The sequence below is a fragment of the Suricata suricatta genome, chromosome X, assembly GCF_006229205.1.
Source record: "Suricata suricatta isolate VVHF042 chromosome X, meerkat_22Aug2017_6uvM2_HiC, whole genome shotgun sequence".
Lineage (NCBI taxonomy): Eukaryota > Metazoa > Chordata > Mammalia > Carnivora > Herpestidae > Suricata > Suricata suricatta.
Genome location: NC_043717.1, coordinates 69961862 through 69979859, shown reverse-complemented (window position 1 = coordinate 69979859; position 17998 = coordinate 69961862). Strand labels below are relative to the sequence as shown.

Genomic DNA, 17998 nt, shown 5'->3' with positions numbered 1-17998 from the left:
AAATCCCAGACCCCTCCTAGGAAGAACTTTGTCACCTCAGGGTATGTCTCTTTAGAATGCCACCTGAGCTGGGAGAAAAATGAGATGCTGGAGGCAATGGTGGACAAACTCAACTAGAAATCTGCAGTCTTGGCCTTGTACAAGACTGGCCACCCCTACTCATATTCTCCATATTTGCCAACCAGTCAACAAATCCTTACTGAATGCCTGCTATGTATTCAGCACTGCTTTGCAGAACACTAAGAAATGTATGAAGTGTAAAGAGTACAAGTTGTTCAAAAAATCAAAACATACATCAATATACTTACGTACCCACATATTCTTGCATTTGTGTCTGTATACATTTAGAGGTAACTCACACCCAGGTATATGTGATAAGACACAAATAAAGAATTCAGACTGAAGGCACCTGCGTGGGTCAGTAGGATAAGCGTCCAACTTCAGGTCAGGTCATGATCTCACAGTTCAGAGTTCGAGCCCCGCTGTGCTGACAGCTGGGAGCCTGGAGCCTGCTTTGGATTCTGTGTCTCCCTCTCTCTCTGCCCCTCCCCAGTGGTTCTCTCTCTCTCTCTCTCTCTCCCTCTCTCTCTCTCTCAAAAATAAATAAACGTTAAAAAAATTAAAAAGAGTTTAAACTGCAAGGTCTGTGAGAGCTTATAAGACAAGAGCACTGTGGGCTGGGCGGAATGGGAAGACATTCTTTAACAGATGGGAATTGAGTCAAAAATGCAAAGAGCTAAAAGCCAATGGTAATTAGCACACTGCATTTTTTTTCACCATAAAATAGACTGAACACAAATTACTTTTTTAGATCACAGTAAGGATAAAGAAGGTAATAAAAGGCCTCCCTCTGAAGGATCTCTATAAAAAATGCAGTGGTAGGGAGCAGGCCTTCTATTTTAGTTTATTTATTTATTTTTGAGAGAGAGCACAGGGAGGAGGGGCAGAGATAAAGAGGCAGAAAGAATCCCAAGCAGGCTCCCCGCTGAGCATGGAGCCAACATCCCATGAATTGTGAAATCATGACCTGAGCCAAAATCAAGAGTCAAACAGGTGCTTTACCGACTGAGCCACCCAGATGCCCTGGAAGCAGTCCTTTTGAGGCTTGAGCCCAGGGTGCCCTAGGCAAAGAAATCTTTAGGCACAGTGTCCGATTCATTGCACCCAGTCATTTATACAAGCTTTCTGGTTACAATGGCTAAAGATATTGGGCAGAATTTAAAGACAAATCATGGAATCTTATCCTTGACTCCTAGTTACAGGAGCAAAACAAGCAAGAGGCACTTGAATGAGGTTTAGAAAACACTGGAGTAAACTGTGGAAATCCACAATTCGAGAAAACACACTCGAACTGTTACTGATATACTGGGTAAGCTACTGCACACCATGATTAAAACATGTATGGATCTCTTGTATAATAACTCATCCAGGCCAAAATTATCCACCTGGTATCTAGCCCAAAGAGAGGGAGGCCAGTAGAACTCAGCAAGAGCCACCCTGAGGAAGAAATAACTTGATTAAAGTCAGGGAGAGGCTGTGGAGTTGCCATCCCTTGACATCTTTTTGAAAATGAATTGGTCAGTCGATCATTTATTAGCAGGTTTCCTACCTGCCATCTCTGGGAATGTGAGACAGAGCGATTTTTCCATTAGTCACAGTAATCACAGTACCCATGGCTCACCACATTTTTTAGAAGCCTAGGAAAATGCATTGATTTGTTTTGAAATTAAAAGAAAAAATTAATGTAATCCAAGCCAGATTACATTTATGTTTATACCAACTTAGTTGTAAAATATCATTTAAAATTTTTTTTTATGGAGAAGAGGCACCTGATGGATCACCTAGTTAAGCTTTGGACTCTTGATTTCCACTTGGGTCATGATGTCACTGCTCCAGAGATCAACCCCCTCACACACACACATACCCATAGGGCTCAGAGCTAACAATGCAGAGCTTGGAATTCTCTCTCTCTCTTTCTGCCCCTCTCCCCTCTCTCATAAAATAAATAAACATTAAAAATTTTTTTAGGGAAGAAGGGGCCCAAGAAGGCAAAAATGCCTAGGGTCCACAAAAGTCCTAATGTGGCCCTGATATGAGGGCAGATCATTCCACCTCTACCTCCTGTGTCTTCAAGGAACCAGCTCTGGGGTGCCTCTGTGGCTCAGCTGGTTAAGCATCCAACTTTTTATTTCAGCTCAGGTCATGACCCCCGTCCGGATTCATGAGTTCCAGCCTGCATTGGGCTCCATGCTGAGCGTGGAGCCTGCTTGGGATTCTCTTTCTCTCTCTCTCTCTCTCTCTCTCTGCCCTTACTCTGCTCGCTCGCTCACTCTCTCTCTCAAAGTAAATAAACTTTTAAAAAAGGAACCAGCTCAGCAGCCAATGCATATAGCACCATGGTGCCGTTAGTATCCCCTCAGTGTTGAGCAAAAGTGAAGAGATGGGCTGAGAAACCCAGCACACCTGGATCCCAAACATATGGCTTTGGGAGAATCAGCAACAGGAAAGAGGCCTGAACCAGTGCAGGAAGAGGATGAGACTCCTGGCACTCAGAATTTTTTTAAGACTCTGCCCAATATTCTCCTTCCCCCTCCTCCACTCCTGCCTGGAACTCATCATTATTTACTGTTTTGAAATAAGACTGCAGTAATATGGTGAAAAGTACATGGACTTTGTAGTCAAACTTTCTGGTATGAGCAAGGTTGGGCACATTGCCTGGCTTCCCTAGGGCTCAGTTTTCTGTGTAAAAAAGTGGGATGATAAAAATGGTGGTTGCAAAGGTAAAAGTAGGATAAATTGTGTACAGTGCCAAGCAGAGGGTCCATTATTAAAAGTTATTCTTAAATACGAAGGACATTAACATATCCTGGAGCACCTGCAAACACTTCTTGGAGGAAGAACCATGGAGCCTTCAGTTGTGGCCTGGTCCTTTTTATTTGTCATATTAGTAGAGAAAAACAGCTCAGAAATATAATTGTATTAAAGGAAAGGGGAAGAAAAGTAGTGAGGAAGGTGGGAACTCTTCCGAGGCCTGGAATGCTGGCCAGAGAACAAGGTGCGCTTTAGGAGCGCCTGCTACAATACTGGCCTGGGTAATAAGGCACGCTTTCAGGCGCCTTGCAAAGCTGGATGCCATAAGAAGCTTAACAAATGCTGAATGTGCCAGGAACTGAAGGAAGGAGCCCATGCATCCTAGGCATTCTGGGATGCACTAAGTACTTGGTCGGTTTATACACTTGCACTCTGACGTGGGTTCATTACTAAATATCTGACATCCTTGGAGCTTTTTCAAGAGGCAGGTTGGGTTTCTTGCAGTGTGCAAGAATAACTTTTAATAATGGGCCCTCTGCTTGACACTGTACACAATTTATCCTATTTTAACCTTTGCAACCACCATTTTTATCATCCCATTTTTTTACACAGAAAACTGAGCCCTAGGGAAGTGTGCATCTGAGCACCGACTGCTCTGCAAACCTAACTACAAACTACCCCTCCCGGAAATCACCGTGGGATCTAATCGCAAAAACCCAGTGCAAGCAGCCTCCAAGCTAATCATTTCGTCTTAATCACTAGCCAGACACGCGGACTTTGGGTGTGAATGGAACAGAAACGGACAGTCCTATCCATCATTCACCAAGTCCTAGGAGGGGTATGCCGCGTTCAGAGCCCAATGCAGTATAGACTAACAATTTAGCTTCAACGTGCTTGGCCTGCTGAGGGCTCCGCTCTTTCTCCAGCCAGCCCTATCTCTCCTCCGGAGGAAGCAAGGCACACCGCGTCCTCTGCAATCTTGGGAACATTGATGGTTGAGCGGAGGAATATGTTACAAATATTTCTCCGTGAACTCCTGGACTGAGAGTGAAGTTTTGCCTCCCTCCGCCAAAAAAGGCATTCTCGACCCTGCACAGCCCCATCCTCCAATCAGATATTTCATCGGAGTTGGGAGAAGTCGTTTAAATTGCCAGTTGGAGTCACGGCTCCCCACACAAGTATGCCCACCACCAGCCACTCTTGTTAACACTCACTCTGTTTTCTAACACGGCCTGGGAGCAAGCGCGCCCCTGTCACGTCCCACTGATACCAACTAGAGGTAACGTGACCGCTAATAGAGGACGTCTAACCGACGCGAGCGCATACACTTTGAACCTGTGGAAGGCAACGTACTGTCTATATAAGGCGCGCAAGTCTCAGCCTCGGTCACTGAAGAAGTACTGGAGCCAGAAAAACAACTCACTGGGCAGTTCGTCCCAGTTCCTGCCGCCACCCAGGGATCGACCCGGACCCCACCGAAGAGTCTACATATACGCTAGGTTTCATCGACAGCACTTCGGACATGGAGCATAATCTCGGGTGCAGCCACTATGACGTGGGCTACCGCAGCGTGGGGGTCGGTAGGGAAGAGGAAGAACACAATGGTCAGTGCCTAGACGGGAACAGGTGTTTTGGGAAATTCCAGAGGAGGAACTTTTCCTGGGAGGGGTGAGTGCGCGGGATGCTGCGGGGCTGTCGCCACTGTCTCCCATCGCGACCCCACGGCCCCTCCAGTCCACGCACGGTGGGTTCCTACCCTCCGGTCTCTCTTTTGCTTTCGTCCTTTCGCAGAGATGAAGACTACCTTGGCCTCTTCGCTTTTAACGGAAGAAGAGGAGAATACAGCTTCCAAACTTAAGCGCGGAGCAGCGGCAGTAAACTACGTTGGTATGAGAAAGCCGAACCTCTTCGACGACGAAAACCCGGAGGTCGGCTTCGGCGGCGGCTTGGCATCCCCGCAGCAGCTGGAGGAGCCGGTCACCCCGGCCGCGGTGGGGCCACTGATCGCTGAGAGGAAGCAGCGCCGCTACCGCACGTCGTTCACCCAGTTGCAGCTTCGGGAACTGGAGGACGTTTTCCATCGCATTCCATACCCCGACGGGTTCACGCGGTACGTGGCTTGTTCGCAGGCGCGTAGGGTGCTCAGGCCCACCCCTGGGAATCTTAGGCTCTTTCCCAGGACCCTATTCCTCCTCTCCTAAGCCAACAGCCGCTTAGGGGGTTTGAAGACACCAGGATCCGTCCTTGCTCTCAGGCGTTGGGGCAATGCTGTTAGAGAGCTTGCGGGGCTACAAGACAGGAGCGCAACTAGGGTGAAGCGAGTAAGAGAGGGTCGGAATGATCGTGCTTTTATTTAAAATTTGTGTAATTTGTTCATCATGAGTCTTTTGCATTAATTTTTTATTTTGAATATTGCATCAAAATATATATAGTGATTGCTCAGGTTTGTTCGAGCACTTTAGTTTTGCGCTCGAGGCGAGCACCTCGCTTTCCTCACCCTAGTCTCTGTCCTGCCACGTGGAGCGCTGTTCCCAGGCTGCAGAGTTTTGAGCGTTTAAAAGCCAGTGCGGTTTTCCCTTCGCTTGCCTTCCCAGGATCCTTTGTGGTCCCGATACCCGGTACCCGGTACCCGTAGTGTACTTGTGGCAGACCTCTTCGGGCCCAACAGGAATGGGGGACTAGAACAAGTTGGTGTGAGGTTTAGGGGCGTTCTCTCTGGTTCTGCTACATTCAGTCTTCGCCTGCCAAAGAGCACATAAAGAACCTCTTTTGAGCCAACGGTTTGGAGTTCCTCCCTGAGAGTTTCCCTCTCCCTTTACAATAAACCCTGGAAATAACCCCGGTTCAAAACTCCGCTTTTAAAGGCTTTTGGCGTTTTATTTTCACGGAGGGACCTCCCAAGAAAAGATTTCCAGGATTGTTCTCTGCTGTTCCGCAAACAGAAAAATGGATTGAGTCATATTCAACTAACAGACACACTATCAGGAACTGTTCACATATATTCCACTTTTCTATCTTATTTAGTACAGATAAGTTGTCCGTGGGAAAACTCCCTAAAGCAAGCCTCAAGCTGTATTAGGGCAAACTGCACTGGGAAGGGAGATAGAAATAATGTGTGTGATATATTTCATTTTAAATACTGAACATTTGCAATTCTCCCCCCTCAGAGAAGAGATTGCAGGACGTCTGAATTTGACCGAGGCCAAAGTGCAGGTCAGTAAATCTTAAAAGACCACTTGGCAGGGCAGCCATTCTAAAACAAAGTTGGGATTTTGTCCTGGGTATTCTGAAGTTGGTGTGTTTTGTTGTCTTTCCATGTTTAATAAATAAGTTTTGAACATTGAGTGTCTTGGGGATGGGAAATGGGATAAGTAAGCTTCTGGAAACTGCCCATTACCAGAGGAAATATGATTTCCTAATGGAAAAAAAGTAGGGCACACTTCTCCTCACCCCTTCCACACACACTAAACTCACCCCTTTTTACGCTGATATCTTTCAGGAAGCATCTTTCCTGAAAGTAGTCTTCCCTAAAGGAATATTTTTATATATAATCATGTTGGGGCTTAATCTTCCCTGGGACGTATACAAATTAATGCAGTGAAGAGCGAGATTGATTGTAAGACGGTTCAACAGTACTAAGTTATTGAAATATTTACAACCAGGCATAAGCTCATGGCTAAATAAGTGAATTTATAAGTATTCAGACATTGAGGTGAAGGAGTAATTGACACACAGAACACAGTGCATGAGTAGCATGTTTAGTTAAACTGAAACTGGAGTAGGAGGGTAGCTTAAATTTCCAAGTCCCTGGTCCTCTTGCCATTTTTAAGTGTTTTGTAAAACAGCATAGAAAATAAGAGCCTTAAATTTTAAATTTTTGAAGACTTTGATACCATCCCCAAAACATTGCTAAGATATTGGGATTATGTTAGTAATGGGGAAAGGTTTGCAAACTTTGGAAAATTGTCTTAAAGAATGGAACCAAAAAAAAAAGAGCAACTTTTAATAAAGTTCCACAGACCTAAGAAGGGGTGAAAGTTTAGAGAAGTATTATATATATTCAAATATATGCTTTCTCATGAGGAACTTTTAGCATATAATAATTTTTCATTCCTTTTTGGTGACATTACTTTGAAAAGGTGGGCTTTCTGGAATTTGATTTTCAGGGTGCTCTCACTTCATACCAAATTATTACGTGTGTTAATTTAAAATTCTTTTCAGGAAATCATTAATAATTTGTTGGTCACAGGATCAAATGGTGACCACTGAGGTCATAGAAAGTCATAATTACATCAAAGAAGTATTTGCCCCCTCAAGGTAATCTCAGAGGAAAAGAGAAACAAGGTTTCTGAAGTAGCTTTTCCCCCTCCCTGGATTTATGTTGCCTCTCTTTGGATTTCTGAAGGGGAAATGAGCCAGAAAATCCAAAAAAGGAAAATGACTATGTTCTCATATATTTTCAAGTTCTGCAGCATGAATTTTCCCCCAAGAAACTTAATAGATGCTTCCTCACCCCCACCTTTTGCAAATATAGTAGACCTCTTTTATGAATCCAGTATTGGAAATGTGGATCTAAGATTGGCCCATACCAAAACTTGCCAGATTTGGGTTATATTTAGGGAGATTTGACCACAGATATATTCGAATCCCTCTAAAATGAACTCCACTATCCTGGCCTTCTTCAGACTGTATACTCATGCAGCAGAAGGACCCCAAATCCTAAGATGGGAAAGAGAAAAGGTGACTGCAGACAGAGAAAAAGCCGATTGTCTCTATTAAAATATTGCAGTTTGGGAACTTCCAAAGGGATTAAATACAATACAAATCCTATTAACTAGTATAACAAGTAAAGTCTAATTGACAGCTCTTTTGTCTGTTGGTTTGTTAATATTTGGTAAACACTCAGGGAGGAGCCTCCTTTATGACCCCTACCCCAACAATGCTATTGAACATTTTCTTAAAATGCATGATTGGACCTTTCTGCCTTAGGAATGAGCAATGGGATTGGAGTCTCCTACTTAAGGAATGGAGCTGGCAAGGCCAAATGTGCCCCACCCCTCTGGTAACAGCAGCTTCTGTCCAGTATCCTAAAACTATAACTAGAGCTGAATGACCTGACCTTCTCCTGAGCCCAGGAAGGTCTGGAGGATAAGGCAGATGGGAGCCTGCAAAATTGACAGCAGTGACAATGGAGTGCCCAGTCTCTTATCTGGGGAAAAGGATTTTGAATTTAGTGAATTTGAATTCAGTTAAGTTAAACTTTCCTTAACACGAAAAGCTAAACAACCAAGGCAGCAGCCGGGGCTTCGGCAATTCTCCTGTCCTAGCAGTCCCTGAGACCTCCTGATAGGGCCTCCTTTGGCATACCATCTGTTTAATTCTTAGGAGGTTTATGAGAATGATCTGTTAAATATCACTACAGGAAACTTTTCTGTCCAAAACTGCACTGTATTTCTAGTGGATTAGTTACTTTAGAATGCAGTTGTTTTTTTTTAAAAAGGGGGTCATTCCTGTCCATATGATTTTAATCAGGTCCACCTTTATACCATGCTCAGCTTCCCCCATAACTAGGGTGACACTACCCCTGGTGAGGAGGGAGTGAAGCAGCCAGACAGCTGGCAGTTGAATGTCTCTTTTCCCCTGTTGCCAGGCATGGGCATTAATGTCAGGGAACTCGTGCAATTTATCAGTTACATATGTGTACAAGACCTGGGGGAAAAGCATAAAAGAATACTAAAAACTGGAAGAGAGATGAATCAATGTGCCCAAGTCTCAACTAGCCATTGGGTTAGCTGAGGGGAAGTATACAATTTACTTTCCCAAGAACTAGCTTCTCCCACTAGTTTACAAGTTCAGTGGCAGCATTGCATGTTGTGTGTTTTCTATTATGACATTAACTGCTCAGTGTACTAAACCAACCCTGTTTTCCCCTCTGATCGAAGGTTTGGTTTCAAAACAGAAGGGCCAAGTGGAGAAGACACCAGAGGGAAATGATGCTCAGAAATATGGCCTCTGTTGCCTTGGGCCCTCCTGTGGGAGTAATCTTTGATGGGCATTATCATGCAATTCCTGTTCTGGACCCTACATTGAGATATGTTCCTCTGGTGCCTCAGGGCCTTATGCCTCCTGGGCCACCCCTGCACCCTGAGCCCCCTGGGCCACCTCTACCCCATGGGCCACCCATGATACCTATGCCACCCCCGCCACCTGTGCTTCCCTTTGCTCTGGCCCCTGTAGATATGGCATGGGCCCCTTTTATCAATGATTATTTCGCAGGTCCCACCTTCTAAAGCATGGTCGTTATAATAATTTTTCTGAAGTGTTTTTTTCTTCCAGATATAAATCATGCATAGTACAAAGTTGAGTAATTCTTCAAATACATGTTAAATGAATTGAATAACTGAACAAAGTCAATGTCTGTTGTTCTTGTAGAGTATGTCTTCAATAAAGTTTCAAATAATTGATGTATTGGTTTTGAGTGCCAAATGAGATAAATAAAGTATGCATCCACATCTTCCCCCTCCCCAACAATCCTCAGCCCCACCCTGCCCTGTTTGGGGCACATCCCTATGCAAGATGAGAGGGGGTGAGTCTCTAGTGAGAGAAAATTGTGTTCCATTCATGACAGGGAGTTCAACAGCCACGGACTCTAAGGGAAACTTCCTACAAGGCTACTCAGGGCTCTAAGGGACTGTGGCAGACAAACTCCAAATTCTGTTCACTGCTCTCCATTTTGTGGAAATTATAGGAAAATATGAATCATTGTGGTTCACATACACTAGAAGGGGTTCAACTAAGGTCAGAAAGGGGCTGTTCTGTTTTCTTATTCCCACCCCCAGCCCAAGAGCCTATTGTAGTTTCCCCAGCTTAGAGGCAGTCACGCCTTCAAGTATATTCTGTCACCTTCAACATCCAAGAAATGGGCCCCTGAACAATGCTCCAGAATTAGCACTCACTGAAAAGAAACACATCTTTGCTTTGTTCATGCTACCTTCATGCAAAACTGCCAGGGTTGGGAGGAGAATAAAAACTAAAATGGTAAGGAGAAAGCCAGGCCCACTATTCCTCAAACATCACTTTCTTTTCAGTAGAACTTTTGCTTTTCATAAATCTGTATCAGTATGTGGTCATTTTGTGACCACAATCATTAAATGACTCTAGTGACTTCAAATAAGGGTATCACAGTAATACCAGAATTTCATGGGAGGTGGACTGGGGAGAGAGGAGGTCCCAAAAACAGGGTTTGCAGCAGTTCCACATTCCTAGCTTGAAGTGAGCCTTTATTTTCTTGCGAAAACATGCAATTTTTGCAGTGTTGTCCAGTACTTTTCATTCCTTTCTTCCCTCCCTTCACACATATAGATGGCAAAGGTCAGAAAAGCAGTTGTTTCTAATGTAGGACTTCTGCATCCAGGAGGTGATTGGGAGGGAGGAACATCCAAGAATGCATCTGCATACCTCACTGGGTAATTTCGAATCACAACCATTTTTATCTCCCATTGTTGACCATTTCCTTCTTGTTAAACATCAGCTCCCTGAATGCTGTAAGTACTCTTGGAAACACAGGATCTTTACAAATAAATGTTCAATGACCCCATACAGCCTTGCCACCCTAAGATTCAAAGCCAAACAGTACCCAGGACACAAATCCTGCAGTTAACTCTCATATGCAGTCTGACACACACAAACATAGAACATGGTTTTTGACTCAAGCTGCCTGAAAAGGTGAACATCCTTTCCCATAAGTAAGTGGGGTCAAGAGTAACATATACTATTTTGAAAATTATATCTACTTCTTTCAAGTGCCAGATCATTTAAAGAAGGGAGGTAGGATGTGAACAGAGGAAATAGGCAAAACATTTCTGAAGATACCAGGTTCCCCCTGGCCTAGGCTTTAAAAAGGAGATAAAATATTCCCACAAAGAGCATTACTCTCTCTTATAGTGCATTTCAAATATCCCTAAGGCATAGATCAGAAGTTTTTTTAAGTTTTTTAATGTTTTATTTATTTTTGAGAGAGAGAGAGAGAGAGAGAGAGAGAGAGAGAGAGAGAGAGAGAACGTGAGCAGGGGAGGGTCAGAGAGAGAGGGAGACACAGAACCCCAAGACAGGCTCCAGACTCTGAGCTAGCTGTCAGCACAGAGCCTGATGTGGGGCTCGAACCCATGAACTGTGAGATCATGACCTGAGCTGAAGTTGGATGCTTAAGTGATTGAGCCACCCATGAGCCCCAATCAGAAATTAATTTATTCTAGTATAAGAAAATTATTTTTATAAAAAATATTTAGAAACTGGCTATTAGCAAACAGGTTTATAGATTGTATCTTTATAGATTTTAATGGGTTGAACTGAAAAAAAATCACAATTTCAGGAGGAGTACAGGAGGTTCAGCATTTTACAGTAATAATTCTGGATATGCTTTTTCTAAAGTTGTTTCTTATTGAAGACCACATGACAGGAAGCTTTCACCATAGTAACTTTCATGGTCAAATAGAATAAGATATGATGTATCTTGGGGGAAATAAACCTTTTTTTTTTCAATTTGAAAGAGAAGGCACACACTTGAATAGAGGAGAGGGGCAGAAGGAGAGAGAGAATCCCAAGCAGGCTCCATGCTTGAGGCAGGGCTCAATCTCACAACCCCGGGATCATGACTGATCTGAAATCAAGAGATGATTGCTCAACTGACTGAGACACCCAAGCTCTCTGGCAACAAAACTTTTTGATTAAAACTAGATTTATGTAACCTGGATCTTGTTTCAAACAAATCTAGTCAGAACCTTGGAGATCTAACTGAGAAGTACCTGAGAATCAAAATCGCAACCATCATTGGAAAGACAAGTACTAAGTGAGAAAAGGCAAGGAAAGAAGGGACTAGAAATAATTCTTTAGCTGAGCATACAATGATTCTCCTGTATGGAGTATGAAAAGTGGGTATGGGTATGAAAAGTGACTTTTTAAACAAAGAGAAGAACTACTGTAAATACATTTTAAAAATAAAGTAGAGTTTGATCGGAGTTGTTTTCAAAAGAATAACCAGACATTTCCCTGAATTCTGATCATGAGTGTTATACCTAAAATTGGGCATGCTCTGAGCACATATGGATATATGTGCTGTCCCACCCATTCATTTGCTGCTGGTGTGACTCTAGGAATTGGTAAAAATCTGAATATTAAATAATGGTGTACAATAATAGTTATTACCTGAATCTTTTTTTAAACATTTATTTATTTTTGAGAGAAAGAGAGTGTGTGTTGAGTGGAGGACAGTCAGAGTGAGAGGGAGACACAGAATCAGAAGACAGCCTCCAGGCTCTGAGCTGTCAGCACAGAGCCTGATGCAGGGCTTGAACCCAAGAACTATGAGATCATGACTTGAGCTGAAGTCGGCCACTTAACAGACTGAGCCACCCACGCGTCCCTCCCTGCATCTTTTTATTGGTAAATTCAACTTTGTCTAATTTGAATCCCATATCTCATAAAGTGGGGTTCTCAGACCTTGAGTGGACACCTGCTGGAGGCAAATGATATCATAAAATAACCCTTATCGCATAACCTTCTTTCTAAGAATGCTGACCAAAATTATTCTAATTGGGGGCTTTTTTGATGTTCCCTCCCACTTAGTCAAGGCAATAAGATGTCCAAAAGAGAATGAGCCCTTGTTTCAGATAGCATCTTAGCAAGCATTTTTTCATTTTTCTTCAAAGTATTTTCACACAAGATCACGTCAATTTGGCAAATGACACAGATATTCTTAATTCTTGCAGTAAAAGGATGGAACAGGGGACCAGTCCCATCACTTCATGCCACCTTTCCAAGTAAAGTGCCTTTCTTCTGAAGGACACTCAGTTTAAAAGAAGAGACACTGGTATTCTACTGGAACTGGATGAGGCTTTCACTATAATCCAGCCCATCCCCTTCATCTTACAAATGGGGGAACATAGGCTCTCCTGAAGTAGCATGTGCAGTTCATCCTGGAGGCCAGGCTCTGTGTGGCCATGCTCTCCCCTAGCTCAGGATTTCCCAGCTAAGGGCTGCTCCTCAGTGCTGTTAATCTCCATCTTCCCTGAACTCCTTCCTTGAAGGGGCTACAAACTCAAGGCTCCTCCCCAAGTCTCAGCACTGGGCCATTTTACCTCTAGGAAAAGTAAGCAACTTCCCCTGAAGACATGCAGTATCCTGGTGTCCACTCTTGAATGGTGAACAGCAGGGGCTTGAGAGAGTGATGTACTTTGTACCCTTTTCGCAAAAGGCCAAGGGTGCTTCCACTACAATAACTCTCATTTCCCCCAGTCCCCTTGCAAAGCTGTGCCTGCCAACTGCAGCACAACACATAAGAAACAGCCAGCTCTGGGCTGGTGTTGAATTAACTTTTTTGTAAAGTAGGCTAATAGTTTGGAAACTGTCATTATACAATTAGTATTCATTTTGAAATGTGATTATGCTTTGCCTTGATCAATGTCACACTCTCTCCTTCTCAGATGTCACCATAATGCTATGAGGAAAGGACACAAGGTGCATTGGTGTAAAGTTAGTTTTCGAATGCACCCCAAAGGTCTGTATGCTTCTCCATGCAAAGAATAGATCTTTAGGAAACTGTCTGGATTTCCAACATTTACATGCAAATATTTTTAGACTCTAAGAATACAAAAGACTCCTGAAAGCACACTCCGTTGTGCTTCACAAACAAGGGGACAAAAGTGATGGAAGAGGTGGCATGCAGGCATGGGCAGCATAATTGATACACCTGGATCCTTCTGAAGCACAGCCCCCAGACAAAAGTAGGGCCTCTGAGAACTACAGAGTTGGAGCACAGTTTTTGTATTCTTGGCCCAAGATTCTTGGTTTAGGGAAGAACAAGAGGCGGTTGGAGACCAAAGAATAGTCTCTGACCAGTTCCTCTTAAAGAAGGGAAATAAAAAGATGAAGCAAAAGGTATTTTAAAGTCAGGAGTTGAAAAGTAGGCTGTAGGTTCCCAGGGGAGAAAGAAACCCATGTCCATGGCTGGGACCCAAGATGTCGCTGTGGGGCAGGAAGCTAGGTAGTGAATGAACAATGTCTACTGGGTAGTGTCCCTGGAAGGTAGCCAGTCGGGCACAAGGTGGTGGCCATGGCCAGGTGGGCTTTACAATAAAGAAGAAAGGAAAAACAGAACTCAGGTTAATATGCAAATCAGTCCCCTTCCATAGTCCCCATCTCAAGGTAAAGCTATGGAGCTGCTCTCTCTCTTTTCTTCTCATCTCTACGTCCCCTTAACTGATCACCTTAAGGGGGTCTCATCAGGATTAAAATATTCATGAGGCATGAGGGAAACTTAGGACAGAGAGGGGGTCCTACTATGTGATTGCCCTTGACCCAGGTCCCCAGCCCCAGCACCTCAAAAAAACACCGAGGATTCTATTTCTTCATTTTAACCAGAAGGAATTTTCAAGGATGTTCAGTGAATTCCATGGGCCCATATACCATTGCAAAACCTCATCTCCAGCTGGGAATCAGAAAGATACTTCAATGTGCTAAACTGGTTTCTCTATTTATTTAACACAGAGGCTTAGACTTCAGACATCCCATGGCCAAGTCTGTTCTTCCACAGATGAACATATTCTATAACCTCATAACTCTGCTTAACACTGTTTTAGAGAGTGGTTAATCCATTAATTCCAAACAGAAAGTAAGGAGACTAGATACAAGTTGTGATCCTGGTAAACATGTGGGATAAAGATGAGGAAGTCATCTTTACAAGTTATGAGGTCACTGTTCAAGAGTAACAAGCAAAACCACGGCCAGAAATCAAGGTTCCCTCACTTCATCCTACACCTCCTTATCATCACCTCCCCTGAGAACCATGAGAAAGCTTCAATCCACAGGCAAAATTCAAGCGATATTTTTAATAACTGTATTAACAACTTCCCCCACAACATTTCAGGGACTGCTGCAGAAGTGTAGCTTGTCCTCCCACGGAACTGATAAGTTTCATAATGTTATACACCCATATCTCAATTAAATAAAACCATATCTGCAAGGACCTTTAGTTTACCAGGATTGTATATTTGTTGCAAGAAAAAGCAGATTGCCGCGAAAGTCTTATTTTCTTCTTTCCTTTTTTTTTAATTTTTAAAAAATGTTTCTTTATTTTTGAGACAGAAAGAGCACAAGCAGGGGAGGGACTGCAAAAAAGGGAGACACAGAATCTGAAGCAGGCTCCAGGCTCTGAGCTGTCACCATAGAGCCCAAGGCAGGGCTCAAACCCACAAACTATAAGATCATGACCTGAATGGAAGTCAGATGCTTAACCTAGTGAGCCACCCATGCACCTCTCCTCTTTCCCTTTTTTCCTTCTCCTTTTTAATTTTAGGGGTTTTTTTCCCTGTTGTTTTCATTGTGTTGTACTTTGTATAACCATTTAAAGAAAGTCCCAGAGATTGGCACAAACTCAGTGTAATTGCCTATTCACATCCAAGTAAGGAATTTTGATCTCTGGGATGATGACTCTGAGACACTACAACCTCACAGCAGAAACACAGAAACTGTCATGCTTATTTTTTTAAGTTTATTTATTTACTTTGCAGGTGAGTGGAACATAAGCTGGATAGGGGCAGAGAGAAAGGGAGAGAGAGAATCCCAAGCAGTCTCCACACTGTCAGCCCAAGATGGGGCTCGATTCCAGGAGTCATGAGATCATGACTTGAAGCAAAATCAAGAGGCAGACATTTAACCGACTGAGTCAACCAAATGCCCCATGCCATGCTCATTTCTGACCCAACACCTCTGCTCCTGCCATGCCCGTGTGCACCTTCCTCATCTAGCTGAGTCATTCAGTGTTTGACCGTTTGTCTGCTGCTTTTTCATCATTTCCCTCTTTCTCAATCCTGCCTACCTAGCTATTACATTCTCTCCCTAAATCTCTATAGGCCTTAGGCATGGATCACTTATTTGACCAGAGCCTTCATAGCTTATGGCATCCCGCTGAAACTTAACCATTGGTAGATGCAATTCTTAATTACTTTACCTGCACACTAGTGCCTAAAGCTTCCAACTGCATCTCCTCTATTTTCTGGATGCCTCATTGCACCCATGCTAGTGCTTTACATTTAACAATAACAAATGGTGATGATGATAACAGCTAAAATTTTCTGAGGGTTTACAATATGCAAATAATGTGCTAAGCAATATGCATGAATGACAACTATTGCTATTCTGCAGATGAGGAAACTAAGACACAAAGAGTTTAAACAACCTGCCCCAAACCAAGAGACACACTCTTAACTATAGAGAACAATCCATTGGTTACCAGAGGAGAGGTGGGTGGGGGGATGCATAAACAGGTGATGGGGAATAAGGAGTGCACTTGTGATGATGGCTGGGTGATGTATGGAAGTGTTGAATCACTATATTGTACAACTGAAACTGATATTACACTTTATGTTAACTAATTGGAATTTTTAAAAATAAAAACTTTTAAAAAATATTTAAATATGTAACCTGCCCAAAATGACACAGTTTAAAAGTGATTATGATAGACTTCAAGCCAAAAGTCTCTTGTAATTTTGATGTATACATAATCATCGAATAGAACATTGAATTCCTCTTTAAATTTGAGAGGAAAACAGACTAATGTGTTCACATTTTGTTCAACAGATATACACACAAAAAAACATAGGTTTACTGTTAAATTTCAATTCATCAGTAAGTTCCATTAAGAAGAACTTAATGGGTCACCTGGGTGGCTCAGTCAGTTAAGCTTCAGACTTCAGCTCAGGTCATGATCTCATGGTTCTTGGCTTTGAGCCCTGCATGCTCTGGAGCCTGTTTCAGATTCTCTGTCTCCCTCTATCTCATCCCCTCCCCCACTTGCTCAAGGGCTCTCTCTCTCTCTATCTCTCTCAAAAATAAATATTAAAATTTTTAAAAAGAAGAAGAATCCCATTTCTTGAGCATCCTGATGCTTTAAGGATTTACTTCAATATCTCATCATGTGATATTTCAGGACAAATATTAATAAGACAAATTTTTTAGGTATCAATCTTTTTTTTTAATTTTTAATTTTTTTTATTTTATTATTTTTTTAATTTATTATTTTTTATTTTTAACTTCAATTATTTTTTTAAATTTTTTAATTAACATCCAATTTAGTTAGCATATAGTGCAACAATGATTTCAAGAGTTGATTTCTTAATGCCTCTTACCCATTTACCCTTTCCCCCCACAACCCCTCTAGTAACCTTCTGTTCTCCATATTTATGAGTCTTATATGTTTTTGTCCCCCTCCTGTTTTTATATTATTTTTGCTTCCCTTCCCTTATGTTCATCTGTTTTGTATCCTAGAGTCCTCATGAGTGAAGTCATATGGTATTTGTCTTTCTCTGACTGACCAATTTCGGTTGGCATGATACTCTTTAGTTCCATTCATGTAGTTGCAAGTGGTAAGATGTCATTCTTTTTTATTGCTGAGTACTACTCCATTGTATATATGTACCACATCTTCTTTTTTTTTTTTCATGTAGTTTTGGATCCAAAACCCATTTTTTTAATGTTTTTTTTTACATTTTTAAAAAATTTTTTTCCTCCATAATATTTTATTGTCAAGTTGTTTTCCATACAACACCCAGTGCTCTTCCCCCTAAGTGTTCTCCACCATCACCACCACCTCTTTTCCCCCCTCCCCCTTCCCCCTCAACCCTCAGTTCATTCTCAGCATTCAATAGTCTCTCAAGTTTTGCATCCCTCTCTCTCCCTAACTCTCTCTCCCTCCTCCACGCCCCCTGGTTCTCCATTATGTCTCTCTTGTTTTCCTGCGTGACCTACGAGGGCAAACATATGGTTTCTGTCCTTCTCTGCCTGGCTTACTTCACTCAGCATGACACCCTCAAGGTCCACCCACTTTCCTACAAAGGGCCATATGTCATTCCCTCTCATTGCCATGTAGTACTCCATCGTGAATATATACCACATCTTCTTGATCCATTTGTCAGGTGATGGACATTTAGGCTCCTTCCATGTTTTGGCTATTGTTGACATTGCTTCTATGAACATTGGGGTACATGTGCATCAGCATTTCTGTCTCTCTTGGGTAAATCCCCAGCAATGCTATTGCTGGGTCATAAGGGAGTTCTATGGATAGTTTTTTGAGGAACCTCCACCCTGTTTTCCAGAGCGGCTGCACCAGTTTACATTGCCACCAACAGTGTAA

The 17998-nt window shown here is 42.7% G+C and overlaps 1 protein-coding gene across 2 annotated transcripts in view; it reads left to right on the top strand.

Annotated features, from left to right (window-relative positions):
• The first annotated feature begins 4002 nt into the window (after nt 1–4002).
• ESX1 (ESX homeobox 1) overlaps nt 4003–17998 on the top strand; it is a 24251-nt gene continuing 10255 nt past the window's right edge. Inside the window, exons 1-4 of one of the 2 annotated variants that reach the window (XM_029930959.1) lie at nt 4003–4415; nt 4603–4921; nt 5979–6024; nt 8754–9275. In XM_029930959.1, coding sequence (XP_029786819.1) covers nt 4334–4415; nt 4603–4921; nt 5979–6024; nt 8754–9101 — 795 coding nt within the window. In that variant the 5' untranslated portion in view covers nt 4003–4333 and the 3' untranslated portion in view covers nt 9102–9275. Of the gene's footprint in view, nt 4416–4602; nt 4922–5978; nt 6025–8753; nt 9276–17998 lie in introns of those variants that run through there. The other variant, XM_029930960.1, reaches the window with a different exon arrangement.